The sequence below is a fragment of the Pleurodeles waltl genome, chromosome 2_2, assembly GCF_031143425.1.
Source record: "Pleurodeles waltl isolate 20211129_DDA chromosome 2_2, aPleWal1.hap1.20221129, whole genome shotgun sequence".
NCBI lineage: Eukaryota > Metazoa > Chordata > Amphibia > Caudata > Salamandridae > Pleurodeles > Pleurodeles waltl.
In genome coordinates, this window is record NC_090439.1 from 973,792,032 (window position 1) to 973,811,448 (window position 19,417).

General features: G+C 45.6%; 1 protein-coding gene across 12 annotated transcripts in view; it reads right to left on the reverse strand.

Annotated features, from left to right (window-relative positions):
• Positions 1–19,417, reverse strand: part of ENPP2 (ectonucleotide pyrophosphatase/phosphodiesterase 2) — a 636,665-nt gene that overhangs the window by 259,124 nt on the left and 358,124 nt on the right. For all 12 annotated transcript variants that reach the window (XM_069220669.1, XM_069220667.1, XM_069220665.1 and 9 more), the window contains exon 4: positions 67–192. In XM_069220669.1, the coding sequence (XP_069076770.1) occupies positions 67–192 (126 nt within the window). The remainder of the gene's footprint in view (positions 1–66; positions 193–19,417) is intronic.

A 19,417-nucleotide genomic window follows, 5' to 3' on the forward strand; every position in this document is an offset into this window, starting at 1 on the left:
GAGTTGCGCAGATTACAAATGTTTGGTGCTCAGGTCTATTTTGTGTCCCATTCTGACCCTGGTTACCTTTGCATATGACGTGATAGTTGGTGCAGCAGTCCCCCTTGGCCATGCAGTCATCAGAGCAGTGGCAAGCACTGTCTTCGCCCCGCACCTCTCCACATCGATCCTTGGTACACTCCCAGCCCCGACCTGCAATTTCAACAACATATAGATCAGTATTTAACAAAATAAGTAACTGTTAACATAGATTGTTCTATACTTCAAGTCATGTTTACTTTAGTCAACTTCCACCATAATCTGGGGACCACCACAATGATCCATGTTTACAGAGCACAGATTTCTCTACTTCAAATAAACTATGCAGAGTGAGCAGAAAAAAAGCTGTTATTTTGGAAAACAGACCCTTACAGTCATATAAATGTTTTTTAAAACTTTTTCATAAAGCAAAGCAAATCACAAATGTTTACAATTGATACAGACGTATATGGAGCTCCTAATATATAAAACCAACAGGTCCCATGGAAGAAATCCCTTTGATTTGTCAGTAGTTTTTATTCTAGCCTCTAAATACGGATGCTGACCATCAAAATGTGTCCATCTCCAAAATGCTAGGCTAGCAATATCAATATTATTCAGCCATTGAACCCAATGATATCACAGAATTGACATTTTGTCCTGTCTTTAGCCCCTCACCTAATGCTAATGAGGGCCTAGGGTATGCCAAGCAGTGGAAACTACCCAAATTAGACAGCTCTATAAAACTTTCTGTTCGTGCCACAGCCTTTCTGACCCTTGAAAGCAGTGGGAGAAACGGCAGTGCCAGTAGCAACTTTTACCAATGGCCATTCCACACAACGTCAATAACGTTAACTGTATAAATAACTATCTCACAGTTTCAGAATTCCTACAGGGACACCACTTGAGTACCCATTTCAATCACTTTCACTTCCAAAGATCTTAGTTTGTGAAACATTGCCAGGGTTCGACAAAAAAGTTTATGGGTTTGAGAAAACATCAGGCAAAGATGAGGCTCGAACAGACAACAAAGTGAGTGGCGTAGCCTGAAGTGCTGGAGAGCATAGAGTACCAGACTATGGAAGGTGGGCTAAGGGGCAAAGGGCTTTCAGAGCATAGGGGAAAATAAAGCCAATCAGTACATCAAACACTCACCTTTTTCACAACAGGAAAAAAAAGACCTTCTTTAGGATAAGGGCAAGCACAATTATGATGCCAAAAAAATGTCTAGGAGTGATGGGCTTTTAATTTCACAATAATATATATCAAAACAATACATCTATTTCATTAAGACCCTATATAGCACATTTTTTAATGTATATTCACTGATTACAATACATTTCAATATATGGTGCACACTAAAACAGTTAAAAACAGTTACAAAAAAGATAAATCACAAAGAAATTTAAATCCTTCAAAGAAGAGAAATGTATACAACCAGATGTTTCTTGTTTCACTGATCTGTTTAGATCATGTAGGATACACAAAATATAAGTACTATGGTCTCAAGTGTCCCACTGTCCATCAGATTTGGTCTGAATGTTTTATGGTCATTGTGTTTCAGTGGAAATATACTGATGACACTACCTTCATCGGGACTAGTTTGCTGAAAACATCTCCCACTACAGACCATTAAAAACATAAAAATATAACCACAATTACAATTCTTCTATATCATTCAAAAACAATTATACACATAATAAACTGCTTGCAAATCCACACAGCCCGAGACAAAATCAGTACCACATCCATACTTTTCTCATCGTATAGTATTTAGCCCTTTACATAACCCACAATAAAATCATGCAATTCTCAATTCTGCACGACCACAAATATTAATTCCCAATCCATACTCATTTTTAATTTTTTAATACCAATTTATGTTCATCACCCACCTTGTCTTTCTCTATGCGTCTATTGCAGATCCATCCTTTCATAGCAGGATACCACTCAACAAAATGGCTCGGGTGTAAAAAATAAATATAACATAAGGATTGCAGTAACTAAAAAAAGAAAAAAAAAAAACAACGAGGGAAGAAAGGCTCTCATAAATCTATTTCTTCATATTCATTCTACTGCTATGTCTCATAACCGCCTCCTTTAATTCTCATACCTGTCTTATAGGATGGCTGCTTTTCTATGTCGCACGATTACCCACATGCAGTGTGATGTTCCACACCTATATGTACTGTTAAGGTATGCTTTATACTTCGGGGAATAGAAAAGGGCCCATCAAGTTCATCAACCAACTCCTAGTAGGTCTGGTTCTACAACCAATGATGTGGCCCCATTTATATTTATGAAGAACAATATAGGGGTATTCTAATCTGTAAAACAAGTCTCTATAGGTACTCACCTTATTTTAAGAAGTACACGTGCACCTTTCTCAGAGACCTTTTTTTTTCTTATATACAGATGGACACCTTATTTTACTCATTGTCACTGTGTCCCCATTTATGTTTATAAAGAACAGTGCAGGGATATTCTTATCTATAAAACAAGCGTCTCTATAGGGTACCTGGCTTACTTATCATTCTAGCCCTATTCATAAAACCACAACGGAACCTAAACAGACCCCGATAGTCCCCGCGTTTTTCTCCGTTATTTGTTTGCAATCTTAAAAGTACCCAATGGTTTAAGAATACCCTCTTACCTATGTTCGGTATCTGCCTCATGCGTTGACGAGCGCATGTTTGCATTCAAACGGTCCGGGAGTCCTTCCTCTACTCTATTACTTCCCGATACGTACTAACATCACTATAACATTTGCGCATTAGTTCCTAGCATTCATTTCATATATTGGGCACCATCATTAAACGGTTTTAATGCCTCAAACCTCCTGGTCTAATATTACTTAAAATCTATTATCATGCCAGTTGTAAACATTACCTCATGTTGAAACCAACTGTCTTTCTCTTTACTTACAAACCCCACTAATTTTAAAACGAAATATTATAAAATTTAATACGAATACCTTATAGGTCATTTTTTGAGTTGGATCTTATTTTGCTTATCCGCATTAATTTCTTATATTGGGTGCCCTGTATAAATGGTTTAACGCCAGAGACCTCTCCGTATCCTTGCCTGAGATATATATATATATATTTATTTATTTATTATGGAGCCAGTTGTAGATATTGCCTCAAATTGAAACCTGCTATGCAAATCTATACGTATCAATGTATTAGTAATAAAAACTAAATATTATACAATTTAACAATTGTGTTGTGTGTCGTTTTTCAATAAGGGCTCTCATTTTACACAGGCTCCTCAAATACAGTTCTGTGTCCTCCTGAATGCATATATATTTTTTGTTATTTATATATATTACCAGGCTCTGTAGGATCCTCCCTATCTCTTCTACTTTACAACTACTACCGCCCCTTCCGTCGGACAAACATCCTTCTCATCACCAAAAGGGACAAGTTTATTTTTGTTCATTAATCTCCAATCCAACAGTATTGGATCTTATTCTTATTAAACCTTCATTCTACCAACATTCTCTCACTTCCTTGTCTCACAAATAACAGTTTATGTAATCCTAACCCTAATCACTGATACACGAATGTTCACATTTTTCAGAGTCTGTACAGTTACATATTACTTGATTATTCTTTCCCAATCCTCCCTCGTGTTCAACCCCTTCCTCAATATATTCAATTAAGATATAAACCACTATCCTTCAATTTCCTTTTTTCATCTACATTTCCTCCCCTTCTGCCACAAGTTATCTTTTCTAAAATAAACCAACAAAAGTCATTATGACTGCTGTTCCTCCATGAAATGCTCCACAAGTGGGGCATTCATTTTTTGATTTTTTTATGGTAGATCTATGCTCCAGAATTCGTATCCTTAGTTCCCTACTTGTCTCCTCTACACTCCCTAGCTTACATGGGCACAGTAGGAGGTAAAGCACATTATTGCTACAGAAGTTATTCAGAGTGTTAGCTGTTATTTTAGTCCCTTGATACTATTTGGATTCCATACAGTGGTCACAAATATTACAGTTACCACATTTATAATTCCCTTTTGCTTTAGTCATATGTAGTTTACTTTACTCAGTTGATTTTTCTTCCCTTTATGTTTTTGTCAATGAATTACACAGATTCTTGTTGCCTTTAAAGGCAAATAGAGGCTTCTGTAACATCACCTTTTCATTATCATTGAGGATTTTCCAACCCCTATTGATGACTTTTTATATGATTGTTAATTCTAGGGAATTGGCTCACAAACCCTATCTTATTCATTTTATTCTCCTTTTTTCCTTCATTAAGCATTCAATCCCGGTTGTAAAACTGAGCCCTTTTGAAAGAATGATTTATCATTTCTTTTCCAGATAACCTGTCTTTTAATGTATTCTTAAGAAACTCTGAGTGTTTATAGAAGTCATCCAAAGACTAACAATTCCTTCGTAACCACAGAATTACCCAAAAGGAATATTATCTTTTTGTGATTTAGGGTGAAAGCTCGAATAATGAAGTAGAGTATTCTTGTCCGCTGGTTTTGTATACAATTCTACCTATAAATGCCCTAATCACTCTATGATGGAAATATCAAGAAAATCAACTCTCTCATTACTTACATGAGCTGTAAATTTAACCTTCAGATCTCCCAAAGTAAGCTAATCCAGGAAAATCTCTAACAGATAGCTGGGACCTTCCCATATAAAAAAATAGGTCATCAATAAACCGATGCCAACAAAGAAAATTTTCAAAGAAGGGGGCCGTCTCGTTATGAATGTGTTTTCACTCAAACTCTCTAACATACAAAACATACTAACAAGCCAAGCTTGGAGTGCAAGTAGCTCCCATACTGGTCCCTTTCAACTGGAGAAAGAACTTATCTTTAAAGAGAAAGATGTTCTTTTTGAGCACCATTGATGCACATTATGATTAAATCTTTAAGTACACCCCTGGTAACAATGTCAGGCAAAACCTTTTTGATTACCTTTATTGTTTTGTTCCGAAGAATATTAGTATATAGTATCTAGAATTACAAGCAGCTGAGTGTCTTTGTTAAAGCTTCTGCCCTCAATGAAAGAGATCATGTCAGCTGAATCCTTCACAAACGATGTTTGCTTGTTAACTAATGTTCTCAAAAAGGAATCAGCGTATTTGCGGAATGGTTCCAATTATAATACAACTGACAATGGGCCTAAGTGGTGGATCTGTTACACTTTTTTGGATCTTTGGTAGCCCATAAAAAGCTGGAATTGTGGTAGTCGCGCGTACATGGCATTTTGGTGCATGGTGCAGTTGCAAATATTTATGAAACTGGGTGTGACATCTTTTATAGCTGTTGCAGTTCCTTGAAGGAAAGCAGATGGTCCCCATCCCACTCATCGGCCAGTACAGTTATGCCAATTGTGTCCCGCCTTGGAAAGCCATCTAACGCGCTCACTTCTCCCAACCATGTCCCCTTCCAGAGCGGAGTAAAGTGTGTTAGCTTTTTCACCACCCTGTGTGCCTCTGCGCCTCCCTCCAACCCATGAACACCATTCTGGTCACTCCGGGAGATTTTGGGACACCGGTTCACCATACATCAACCCCATGATACAGGATAAGTAGAGATTCGGCAGCTCCAGACGATAGGCCTTATCGGCCCAACCCCTTACCCCTTCCCCCCCCCCCCAACCCACCACCCACCCACCCACCTGCGGTGAGCCAGTCCTGAAGCACAAGAACCTGAGAAGCAAGGTGGTAATAATACACACCTTCATACACACTTTGCTGAACAAATGGTCTTGCTCAGGTGCCTCCGTTTATTTTGCTCTAGGAAGGCTGTGGTTAGGGCCTCCATCTCTCTGAACCATTGAGATGATAGCTGTATTTGAAGGTTCTGGAGAGGGTAAAGAAAGCGAGGCAACACCATCATTTTAAATAATGTGATGCGCCCTAAGAGGTTTAAAGGTAGTGCACTCCACCTCTTTAAATCAGCTTTAGCCTTGCGTACTAGGGGTGTGATGTTAAATGCCACAAAAGGGAGGGTTCCAGCGCTATTGTGATTCCTAGGTACGTGAAGCTGAGCCTCCACAGAGGCAGTTCAGATTGCCAGTCTACTGCCTCTCGGGACTCCGTCTATGAAACCAGAAGTAATTTCTTTGGGTTAATCATCAGATCAGACCCCTCAGCCAACAGACACAGGAGGTGGAAGCATCTGAGTCCACTCTCCTTCGGGTTGGACAGATAGAGCAGCACAACGTCTGCATACAACGCTAGGAGGTCTTCCTTCCCTGGAGCCACCATCAGCCAGTCACTAGAGGATCCTCCTGAAGCATATAGGTTAATCGTTCAATAGCCAAGGCAAAAGTAAGGGGGGGGGGGAACAATGGGTATCCCTGCTGTGTCCATCTACAAATGGAAAGCCTCTCTGACACCGTCCGTTGCCCAGTACCCGGACCATGGGGAAGCAATATAACAAGTCTATCATATGCCGGAACCTGCCGCCTAAACCGGCCTTAACCATGACCTGTCTTGGGTGCCCCCATTCAGTGTCAAGCACCTTCTCAAAGTCTATTAATATCAGTGCCAGGGGTCCCCGGAATGCGTGTCTGTGTGCCAAAGCAACATTTAGTCGTCTTATACAGAGTCTAATGTTACGGGCTGGCATGAAGCTGCAATTGTCCGGATGGATCAGAGTCCCTAGAACCCTCCATAGACTGTTCACCAATATTGCTGCGTATATCTTCAGCTCTCCGTTGATCAGTGATATAGGTCTGTAATTCGAGCACAACAAGGATGGTGGCTTAGACTTGGGAAGGACTACCAGAGTGGCCTGGTCCAGGGCATCAGGGAAGGTGTCCACCTCCAGTGCCTCCTCATACAGGGCAAGTAATCGAGGCCCCAAGAGGTCCTTGAACCTGGAATAGAATTCCGTAGGATAGCCATCCAGGCCTGGCGTTTCCCAGTCTTCAGTGCCGAAACTGCCATGGATATCTCTTCCAGCGTGATGGGCTGATCTAATGCCCCCCCTTTCTTGCTTCGGGATACACAGCAGGGACAGCTCTTGTAGCAGAGGCTCCTCGAGCTCCACCCAATGCCTGGGTGCAGCCGCATATAGCGCAGCATAATACTGCGCGAAGGCTGCCGCGATCCCTGTAGGAGTAGTGTGGGACTGACACGCTCTATCACAATCACTTTAGGTATCACTCGACCCTCCATGGGTTTTGGGGCCAGACAATATAATAGTTTACTATTTTTGTCGCCCCACCCGTAGATCCACGCTTGTGATACACGCCATAACTGCTTTGCTGCTTCCAAGGATTGTGTCCTTATTTCCTCCCGCACCAGATCATTCTGAACTAAGCGCCTTGTCCTCTAGTAGGGTAATATTTGCTTGTATCTCCCTTTTTTGCGCCCAGAGAAGGGCCTGGCTCTGCCTCGTATCATGCCTTCCCAGCTTCCCACAGCAGCACGCTCATGCTTATGCTTATCGTCCCCTCATTTACTACAAAATAAGTGACAGTGTCTGTCTGCAGTTTTTCAGCATATTCCCGGTTTTTCAGAAGCCAGGCAATGAGGCGCCACACTGGATGTTGCGTCAGAACAGTTGACCCAATGTGTAGGAGAACTGGGACGTGGTCTGAGATACCCCAGGACAATATATGGACCTGTTTGACTCTGGGCAGATCCGCCACCGGAATAAAGACCATATCAATGCGTGCCTGTGTACGGTGCGCTGCAGATGTATGGGTGTATTGCTTAAATCTTCTGTTCCAAGTCCTGCATACCTCACCTAAGCACAGTTTGGACGCCCCCATGCCTCAGGGACTCTGCGCATCTACTCCTGGCCTCCGAAGCTGCACCAGTAGTGTCCAGCTCTGGGTCCAGAACCGCATTCATGTCATGCCCCCTACCACCGTACATCCAGGAGGCATCTGTGCCACCACTGCTGTTACTTCCCCTAGAAAGCTGCCTAGAGGCGTGGCAGGCGCATAAACACACAGATTCAAAAGGTGACCCCCCCTCCATTCCCGCCAGCACTACATATCTACCCTGCGGGTCATGCCATGTTTGATGTACCACCATTGGAAATCCCATGTGGGTGTGACCCCGCATCAAACTCCTACCTAGCCAGCAAGGGACATGTTCCTCCCAACAGGTGTGTCTCCTGTAAAAAGAAAATGGCTGGATGGAGCCCTTGCATGTGGCAGAGTACCACAGTCTGCTTAATTTTATCTAGCAATCCATTGACATTCCAGGAAACTATTTTAACCATAGCCATTCATGGGGTCTGTCTGATCTACCAACTGGGCCCAAGCCTGTTTCGTCCCCAAGTGAGGCCCCTTTCCGTTTCTTTCATCACCAACTAGTCTGCCTGGGACTTTTAAAGTACCTACACATAGTCATGCCTGTGTGACATCGCAAACAGCAGCATACATGTAACTAAATACTGCCCAACTCCCAACCAGAAGAAGTATCTGTAGCCCCATGTATCTCCCCAACTAGCAACTATACTAACTCAGCATCGAGTGGTTGTCCCCTCCATATGGTAGGATGAGAGTGTCACCTGTTCAATCAGCACAAAGTCTACTGTCTTAGAGCAACTCATTCACACTAGCGGTGCTTGACTCAGTCTCTTGGGTTGTAGATCCTTTGTGGCTCCATCTCCTTCTGTCAGGCCTGGAGACGAGTTTCCCTCCTGCGGTGACTGTAGTGTCAAGTCTTCCATGCTCGGCGAGCGGGAAGCATGACCCACCTCTATTCTCTGCCTATGAGACCGGGATCTCTTAATTCGACTGGGCTTTGGAACCTGGGATCTGTCCAGGCCTACCGCCAGCCTCTCTTGTCGAGAGGCCAGGCGGTCATTCTGCTGCAGTCACCGTTCCTCTGTCACCCATTCCCAGGCAGCCTCGGGAGTCTCAAAGAAGGGTGTTCTGCCACCATACATCACCTTGAGGCAAGCAGGAAAGGTGAGAAAGTAGGATATTTGAAGCACTCTTAGCTTTTGCTTTACCGGTTCGTATGAGCGGCGACGTGACTGCAACTCTCTAGTGTAATCAGCGAAGATCAGTATCTTTGCATTTTGGTGACACAGATCACCATAATTGCGGGCTTCCTGCAGGATACAATCTCCTGTCACGGAAATTGAAGAAACAGGCTATTATGTCTTTGAGTGAGGCTCCTAGGGGGTCAGTGGGCCTGGCTGTCAGGGCCCTGTGCGCCTGCTCCACTGCAAACCACAGAGTCAATTTATCTATTGGCACCCACGTCTTCAGCCAGGCCTCAAGGAAGTCCGATGTCTGCTCCCCTTTTGCTCCTTTGGGAAACCCCTCAAATCTTAGATTAGTGAGCCGTGACTAGTTTTCTGCATCCTCCGCTTGTTGCTGAAGCTCATGTGTTCTGGTAAAGAGACGGTTGACTTTAGTTTTCAGCTCCACCACCTCGTCCTCTAGTGCAGATACTCGGTTCTCTGTTCTCGTGTCCTGGGCGATGGCGCCTTTTAAGTCTTGACGAAGCAGGGTCACATCAACCTGTATTTCACCTATTTTACCTTCAACTGCTGCCTAGGAGGTGTGAATGGCTTGCCGGATTTTGTCTGTGTCCCCAACGCTAGCCGTTGGGCTCCCCATCAGTGTCTCCATGAGCCCCCCCAGAGTGGTATATTTGTCGATACGTGGCTGGGATACCAGTGGTTTCAGATGCTTACCTTTCTCCATTGCAGGCCTACTTCTTGCATCTGTTCTGGCAATCCTTGACCCTCAGGAGGCATCCAGCCCCAGGGGTTAGTTATGGTACTGATCCACCTCTGCCACTGGAAGTCAGTCTGGGCCTTACATCTACAGCTGCGGGCCTTTTCACTGCATGCCCATTGAGCTTTTCACTGTGTGGACAACTGTTTCTCAATGACTTGTGTCCATGGGGCCCCGCCAGGCAGTGTCTTAGTCCCTCGGATGTCTCTCTCCGAGCCGGGTCTCCACACGTTCTTATCTCCCAGGCCAGGGCCTTCTGGGCCGGGAAGTCTGAATGGAGCCTTTTCTACTATTGGATAATTTTCGGGTTCTCTCTGATGCCGATCTTTTACCCCTTATTCATGAGCGTACCTTCAACAGTCCTTCCGTCCATCCTCCGCTCCATACTACTTGTTATGTCTGCTGCGCGAGGGCCTCATGTCTTACGCTACGTCACTTTTTGCTCCATTGGTCTCCTTTCAGCACCCGGCTCTGCACCACACCACCGAGGCACCAGGCACCCCATCTCGTGGTGTGCTGAGGCACACTCACCTCGCAAGCTGTCTTCGCTCCCTGGGTCTCTGCTCGCCGATCTTCACCCCGTTGCCAGCCTCTCTGCCTCACCTCTCCACTCTGCCATCCGGATCTGGCCGGCGGGATCCCAGCGGCCGGGAGCCGCATTGAGTCCTGGCCCACACAATGTTACTGCAGCCTCTTCCACTCATCTTCCAGGACCCCTTCGAAGTGTCCCGGCTTCAGGGCTCCTCCGCGGGTCCGGCCACCATTTTGTGAAGTGCCATTCCGGGCCACAGCTCCAGCCCCCTGTCAGTCCCTCCGGTCGGATTGCTTCTTTCCCAACCCGGTATCGCTGTTGGGAAATGAATTGCCACTTAGCCGATTCTGTTGAAACACCAAACAGGGCTACGGATTGCGGCTGATGATGTAGGGGTCCGGAGCACTCTTAGTGTGCAACTGCCATCTTGACGCCCCAAGCCACACCCGATGCCTGTCCTTTAGCACGATAAGGAGCCAAATATAACATAATTATATACCCACATAAAAATATGAACATTATTCGACAAAAATATACGGAGATATGCACTTATTTAAGGATATCTCAACCTGTTTTTAATTCTGCATGCTTTCAATCTGCTCAGCTGTTTGCCATGTATTCATGAGCAACAGCATCGAGAGTCACTCAAAAAAAAAACCAATTTTATATTTTCCCCGCTTTTAAAAATAAATACACATAGTACACAGATTGTTTTTGGTCTGTGTTTATCAGTCAAAATGAGTAAAACTGTAAAGTAGGGACCCTTAATTATGAACCCTTCAAACTTATGTACGCACAATTGAGGACCAACACTAGTCATATATCCATAAACAGAAATTACATTCAAGTTCAAATGTCAAAGTACTCCATCACCCAGCACATGGAGTAGTTAGATCCTACATGATTTAAAGTATGTTCTTCTTATTTTCAATTATTTTTACAGAATTTTTTTCCACAAACATTACCTTAGGACCAGGACATAGCCACGCAACATAAGCCCTTAATATGAACACCTTAAACAAAAACATCCTAGAAACACACCATTTGGCAAAAATAATCTCTCTAGAAACTGAGTGACCAACAAGTTCATATGGCCTTCTCAAATGCAAGGCAACTAACAAATGTATCATCCCTACAAACCACAGGTTATGTTGTAAAACAGTGAAAATCATTGAACATACCAATCTTTGATGATCACTGTGTAAAAGGTCCTGAAGCAAAAAGCTCTGGACTCCACAACAAACACAGCCATGAGGTGCACCACTTTATGTGAAAATCATAAAGAAAGTGTGCATACCTAAAGCCACCTAGATAGTTCATATTTGAAGAACACACTGCCATTTCAACCTAAAAAGCAATTGTCCTCTCAATTAGAACAATGGAATGTTGAGAGCTCAATTGAAGCAAATAGAGTGGTTCAGGACAAATAAGGGCTGGTATAAGCCTGGCGCTCCAAAATTCCAATGTTAGTATTTCTGTTTCTCCTTTTTTAAATCTTGGCTCTAGACGGCGCTTTCTCAAAAAGAGACCTGTTGTATGTTTTATGGGAGCTTCAGGCCACCCATAGGCTTGCCATTTGCTGGCTCCATCATCGCTCTCCCATTTTTCTCCCCATTTGTCTATGGCATGCATTTGTCATGCCTCTTCATCTATTTACTCCTCCTCGAGAGCAGGGATCAAGTACACAATCCCTCCACTATCCCTCATTTTATAACCAATGTAAGAACTTCTTATTTCTTTACCGTCCCTTTTCAGGAGCACTGGTGGTTTCATTCAGCTTCAAGCCTTTTTTTGTTTTTTTATTATCCCGTCCTGCTTTTCATTTGCACCGTCCATTATTGGCGGCGCATAGGGGGGGTGATGGCGGAGTAAAGGGGGAGAACAGGTCACAGTGGTGGCATGGTTTCACCAAGAGAGTGTGTCACACAATGACAACAACTTTGTACTGGCAGCGACCACACGGCTGCGCTACCATAATGTCCTGTGGGGTGTCGCTTTCCACTCCTAGTTGATTTGCTGCTCTGCATTTTTGCTATTCATTACAGCAATTACTAACTGCGAGGTAATGCAGGAGCTGATTATATCGACAGCAAGGACGCTTTGTTATCACAAAATTACATTTGCATTGCAATACACTATCTGGCCGGCTGCAACTATCACATCTGGGTCAAGCACCGCCTCTTCTCCTCCCGGATACACACGGAAGCATACCACTCCCTCCGGTCTATCATGTACAGCTGATGGCTCCTCCAACTGCTGCTGATGACCTACTGGAACCTCCCTCTCCCTGGAATCACAGTGCACTACACAGCCGAGCTAGGGGCATAAAGGCAGAGCAGCCAAGGGAACTAATGTGCCAACATGACACCACCCACTCACTTCTCAGTCTTCCTTGCACAGAGTCTCCTTCTTGAATAAAGAAGAGTTTCACAACAAACTATAGAGGGTGGTATCTGTGTGCACAGGAACCTTTGTGTGTGGGGGTGAGACAGGTGAGGGGGAATACCAGGATGGGCCCTTTCCTACATCGGGAGAGTCAGCAGACCTGCATTTGACTATGTGTCCCAACCAGGTGCTATCCTCCACAAGTGGGTGGCACATCTGGGTGCATAGGGTTGTGAGTAGAGCTAAAGGGCAAGCTCCAGAGGACGGCTTTTACCTCAGGATGTGAGATTCATGGAGGAGGGGGGAGGAGCAAGGGGGCCCGTTTAACTCCATACCAAACATGGGTTAGGACTGTTTGACAGCACCCGTCTGCCCAGGATGCAGTCAACCCACATTATCATGGTTGCTGAACCTGGAGGAGTGAGCTCGAAAGAGTAGAACTTTCATCTCTGGGGCTGAGATTCATTAGAGGGGTGGTCATCCACCCGTTCTCTTAGCCCACAGTCCATCCACTACAGCTCTTACCCTCGCTGACTACCGGCACTTTGCTTGGTCTCTCTCTCCCTGTCCGTACCCACGCCTTCCTTCTCTTTTAGCAACTCTTCATGTCGGTCTGTTAGCTCGCCAGTAAAGACCCACTCGCCTTTTCTGTTTGTTACTTCTGTCTCAGTTTAATCCAGCCTCTCTCCTCTTCAGTCTCTCTTTCTCAATTGCATTCCCATTCCCTTGTACCACCCTAGCCCCCACTCTTTCCAAACATCTCTCTACCATATTTGCAATCTCTATGCCAGGGCCTCTTTTCTCTTCCCGGTCTCGCTCATCTCTTTTTTGTCATGTCCTTATATATGCCCCCATTCTTCCTATATGCCTCTTCTTCCACTCTGTTCCCAGAGTTCTAGTTAGGGTGACCACCCATTCGTAATTTTCACGGACTGCCTGTAATTTCTCCCTGCCGTCTGTTGTCCGCGAGTAAAGGCTTAACCGACAGCATTTGTCTGTAATTTTAGCCTTTCACCTAAAGGACAAAACGTAATTAGGACAGATCAGTTTTCCCTGCTGGACTGAAAGGCAGGGAGTCTCCTGTGCTCTGAGGGAGGGAGGAGCAGACAGATAAGAAACATGCATGCTTGCCAGGGTATCTCCTTCCCTAAAGAAATGCAAATGTGCACAACTGGTAAATCTGCTAAATCAGTAAATGCAAAGGGGATTAGAAACCTGCAATGACTTTAATCAAAAGTCACTTGAAGCTTTCTGATGACATCTAAAGATATTTTCTTTTAGAGAGGTACTGTAATGGTATTCCAAGATGTGCTGTTTAGTGTGTGGTTTTAATCGACTGATATAAAAAAAATGTTAGTACTTAACTGTATACTATTCAAATCTGTATTTTAGAAGTTCTTTGTTTATTTAACCAAAATACATTTGTGCATTTTGTAGCAGCCTATTTTATGATGTGTGTAATGCATGTTTCAAATAAGGGCTTACACATTCACAGTTCTTTCAGGGACCTCAGTACCTCAAAGTAATAACAAAGATTGGCAAAGTCAATCTGTCTCATTTACGCAAGAGTTTCCGGCTTTACCAATGTGTTTTAGCCATGTTATACACCAGAGTGGCTGCTGTTCAACATGGCTAAATGTTATTGGCATAGTGGTGTAGAGTGGCATAGGAGCAGTGGAGTAGAACACGGTGGTGCAGAGAAGAGTGCAGTGGGGTATAGTGCAGTCCTTTGAAGTGCATTAGCATAGAGTGCAGTGGTATGGAGTGGCGTGAGGCAGAGTAGAGTGGCATACAATAGAGTGGCAGAGAGGGCAGAGTGCTGCAGAGTGAAATGGTGTAGAGTGGTGCAGAGTATAGTGCTGTGGCGTAGAGTGGAGTGATGCAGAGTAGAGTGGCATAGAGTGCAGGGGCATAGAATGCAGAAGTACAGAGTAGAGTGGTGTAGAGTACAGTGGCGGAGAGTGCAATGTTGCACAGAACAGGGTCAGTGCAGTGGTGTAAAGTGGAGTAGAGTGCTACTGAGAGCAGTGGCGTAGAGTACAGTGGTGTAGAGACAGTGGCGTACAGTGCAGTTGTTTAGAGTGCAGTGGCATAGAGCAGCATGGGGCAGAGTAGAGTGGCAGAGTGGAGTAGTGTAGAGTGGTGCAGAGTATAGTGCTGTAAAGTGCAGTGGTGTAGAGTGGAGTTATGCAGAGTAGAATGGTATAGAGTGTATTGGTGCAGGATGCAGTGGTACAGAGTACAGTAGTGTAGAGTATAGTGGTGGCCAGTGCAGTGTTGCAGAGTAGTGTGTCAGAGTTCAGTGGTGTATAGTGCAGTGGTTTAGAATGCATTGGTGTAGAGTGCAGTGGTTTAGAGTGCAGTGGGGCAGAGTGGTGTAGAGTGCAGTGACATAGAATAGATGGTTTCAGAGTAGAGTGCAGTGGCAGAGTGGAGAGGTGCAGGGTAGGGTGCAGTGGCACAGAATGCAGTGGCCCAGAGTGCAGTGGTGTAAAGTGCAGTTGCATAGAGAGGCATAGTGTGTGATGGTATAGAGTGCAGTGGTACAGAGTAGATTAGGGTGACGTACAGTGTATTGATTTAGAGTGCAGGGCATAGAGTTGAGTGTTACAGAGTAAAGTGCACTAGCATAGAGTAGCATAGAGTACAGTGGCGTGCAGTGTTGTAGAGTGGCACAGAGTGGAGTTGTGTGGACTAGATTGGTGTTGCCTAGACTGGAGTGGTATAGCATGCAGAGAGACAGAGCGCAGTGGTGTAGAAAAGCTTAAAGTGCATTGGCATAAAGTATAGTGGTATAGAGCAGAGTAGAGAGGCATAGTGTGAAGTAGCAGAGTGCAGTGGCATGGAGAAGAGTGCAGTGGCATGGAGTGGTGTAAAGTGGAGTGATGCACAGTAGGGTGCAGTAGTGTGGAGTGGTGCAGAGTTGAGTATGCATGGTTTGGTAACACACTGACATTACAGACAACACGTTTTTGTTTGAAGAACAAGTTACTTATTTTCGGTAACAATTTATCTAGTTGAGACATATTCTAGTTGCAGATTCTTTACCTTAAAATTCCCCCGGCATCAGAATGGATCTGGAGAATTTTTCTTCAAGGAGTACCCTTGCGCACCATCAGGTAGCGTCGGTCGGCACCATGTCAGTTGTTGGCATTGTGGTCTCCGTGATGACGTCTGGGTCGAATATAGGCGCCGCCTCGGCGCAATGACGTCAGTTTCTTTTCACGACTTCCCATGCCAAAGCACGGAGACATGAACAACACTGAAATGGTTCACCAGAGCTAAGGCCCTTAAGGGAGAATCCCTGTCCCTAGAAATCAGTTTGCAAGCGGGGAGGATGGGTGGGTCGGGTAAGGAATCTGCAACTAGAATATGTCTCTACCAGATATATCATTACCGAAGGTAAGTAACTTGTTCATCTGATGGACACTTCTAGTTGCAGATTCCTTACCTTAGAATAGATACCCAAGCAATGCCATCCTCTGAGGTGGGCTGCAAACCAAAATCATACTAAAAAGCCTTGCAGGACAGAACGACCAAACTAGCCATCTCTGCGGACCCGATTGTCCAGGCAGTAATGTTTAGTAAACGTGTGCAAAGACGCCCAAGTCACTGCCTGGCAGACGTCCAGGACAGCAACTCCGCGTGCTAACGCTGTGGTAGCAGCAGTTGCTCTAGCTGAATGAGCATGAAATACCTCTGGAGGGTGCTTCTTCGCCAAAGCACAGCACATTTTGATGCAGAAAAGCACCCATCGTGAGATGGTACGCTTCTGCACCACCTTCCCTTTCTTCGCACCCACATACCCAACAAAGAGTTGATTGTCCACCCGGAAATCTTTAGTGCGATTCAGGTAGAACGCCAAAGCTCTTTTTGGATCCAGACGATGGAGTTTCACCTCCTCATGAGAAGGATGTGGTGGTTTATAAAAAAGTAGGCAAAGTGATGGATTGGCCTACATGAAAACGCGTGACAACCGTAGGAAGAAAAGAGGCCCTAGTGCATAGCACTACCTTGCTAGGATGTGCAGACAAGAATGGAAACTTGGAAAAAGAGCCTGAAGTTCACTCACTCCGTGCGCAGCAGTGCTTGCCACCAGGAAGTCAGTCTTGAGGGTAAGGGGCTACAAGGGACAATTGTATAACGGCTCAAAAGGAGCACACATCAAATAAGTGAGAGCAAGATTGAGATCCCACTGAGGCATGATGAATGGAGTGGGAGGATACAAGTGGGTTAGACCTTTAAGAAAATCTACCTACAATAGGAGATTTGAAAAGATAAGGTTGATCTAGCATTCTAAGAAAAGCTGAGATAGCTGATAAGTAGCCTTTAAGTGTTCTCAAAGCAGAAACTTGATGGACTAGTGGAAGAATGATTAAGAGAACCTCAAAAAGAGGCAGAGAGAGGATCAACAGGTTTGTCCATGCACCATGCCACAAATCTGTGCCAACGATGTACCATTTTGGTCGAGGGACGCCTGGCTGCCAAGATAACATCGCAGACTTTGGGCGGAAGGTCAAAAGCAGTCAACTGCCGCTGATCAATCTCCATGCAAGAAGGTGAAGACTGGACCGGTTCGGGTGAAGAACCGTTCTCTGATGCTGCGACAGAAGATCCTCCTGAAGAGGCAGTCTGATTGGAGGATCCGTGGACAAACTCATTGTGCCCAGTCCGGAGCCACAAGAATGACTTGGGTCCGGTCGTTCTTGAGAACTCTGGGCAGAAGTGTTATCAGTGGAAAGGCGTACAGGAGAGCTGAGCTCCACTCAAGACAAAAGGATTCACCAAGCTAGGACTGCCTTGGAAACTCCAACGTGCAAAACTGCAGACATTGCATATCCTCTGCGGAGGCGAACAGATCAAACCAAAGCTCTTCCCACTGTTTAAAGAGACCTTAGACCACATCCGGATGGAGACACCATTCATGATTGACTATGCATCGACAACAGTTTGTCTCCTCTGGCATTCAGAGAAATGCCAGGGAAATGTTGAACCACCAGGGAAATGTCATGATGTTCCAGCCATGTCCAAAGGCGAAGAGCCTCTTGACAAAGGGTCCATGACCCCCACTCCACCCAGTTTGTTGCAGTACCACATGGCAGTGGTGTGGTCGGTGAACACCTGCACCACTTTCCCTTTGAGAGGAGGAAGGAATGCTTTCAATGCAAGTCGAGTTACCCGGAGATCCAAAAGATTGATGTGGAGCCCAGACTCCACAGGAGACCAGAGGCCTTTGAGCACCACCTCTCCCATGTGGCCGCCCCATCCCAGAACTGATGCATCTGTCACAACTGTGAGATCTGGTAGGGAAAGGGAGATGGATCTGCCATTGACCCAATCCCGATTCGAAAGCCACCACTGCAGGTATTTCGCAGTCCCCTCTGAGATCTGGACCATGTCAGTGAGATTCCCCTGGTGCTGTGCTCACAGGAACTTCAGGTCCTACTACAGAGCCTGCATATGCCATCCGGCATTTGGTACTAATAGGATGCAGGTAGCCATGAGGTCCAGCAGCCTCAGAGTCATTCTCACCAAAATCTGAGATAGAGGCTGAAACATCGGAATCATTGCCCGAATATCCCAGACTCGCTAATCAGGAGGGATAGTTCCAAAACTTCGACGTGTCAGATGAAAGGGAGCGTATGAGAGGGAGTCAGGTGTGACTTTGGGATGTTTGTAGTGAAACCCAGCGAATGCAGAAGGTTTGCCGTAGTCTGAAGGAGGGAGACGACTTTCTTGGAGGGTCTGCCTTCAACAGCCAGCCGTCAAGGGAGGGAAAGACTGAAATTCCTGACCAGCACAGATGAGCTGTGACCACCGCCATCAATTTAGTGAACACCCGAGGGGCGCTGGTAAGGCCGAAGGGGTGCCTGGTAAACTGAAAGTGCTTGTGACCTACCACGAATCGTATGAAACGTCTGTGGGCAGGCAAGACGGGGGTTTGAAAATGAGCGTCTTGCAAGTCCAACGCCTCCATCCAGTCTCCTGGGTCCAAGGCAGAAAGGACCTGAGGCCAAGGTAAGCATTTGAACTTCTCTTTCCTGAGGAAGAGATTGAAGGTTCTGAGGTCGAGGATATGACGCAGGTCCTTGTCCTTCTTCGGCACCAGAAAGTAGCAGGAATAGTAACCACAGCCTACTTCTAGCGCAGGAACCCTCTCTATGGCCACCTTGGCCAAAAGAGCCGTAACTTCATCATGGAGAAGCCCCAAATGATCCTCCGTTAGAGGGTCAAATGATGGAGGCATGGCTGGAGGGAAGTCTCGAAGGGGAGGGAGTAGCTCCTTTGGACGATCTGCAAAACCCACCCATCTGTTGTGGTGGATTCAAAGTTGGGCAGGTGATGGCTTATCCTGCCACCAATTGGTCTGAGGTGGGTGAACGGACTAGGAAGGTTTGGAGGCTGCAGCTGAGGAGGGGTGGACTGGGCAGACCTCTGTTTTCCTGTCCCACGAGCCCTTGGGATTCCGCATCCCCGGCCACACAGGGGATGCAAGGCATGCGTGGCACAGTGGCTAGGGAGAGGACGCGACAGGGAGCCCCTTTCGTGGCAACTAAAGGGGCAAAAGGCAGGCTGGTGGGGCCAAGGGGCAATTGAAAGTCCAAGGGACCGAGCCATAGCCCGGGAGTCCTTGAATCTCTCCAGAGCAGAGCCTGCCTTATCTCAGAAGAGATTAGCGCCAAAGTACATGTCCATGGGGGTTTGTTGGACATCCCCCGAAAAAACAGAAGTTCGTAACCAGGTGTGGTGTCGTAATGCCACTGTCGACCAAACCGATCTGCCTAGAGAGT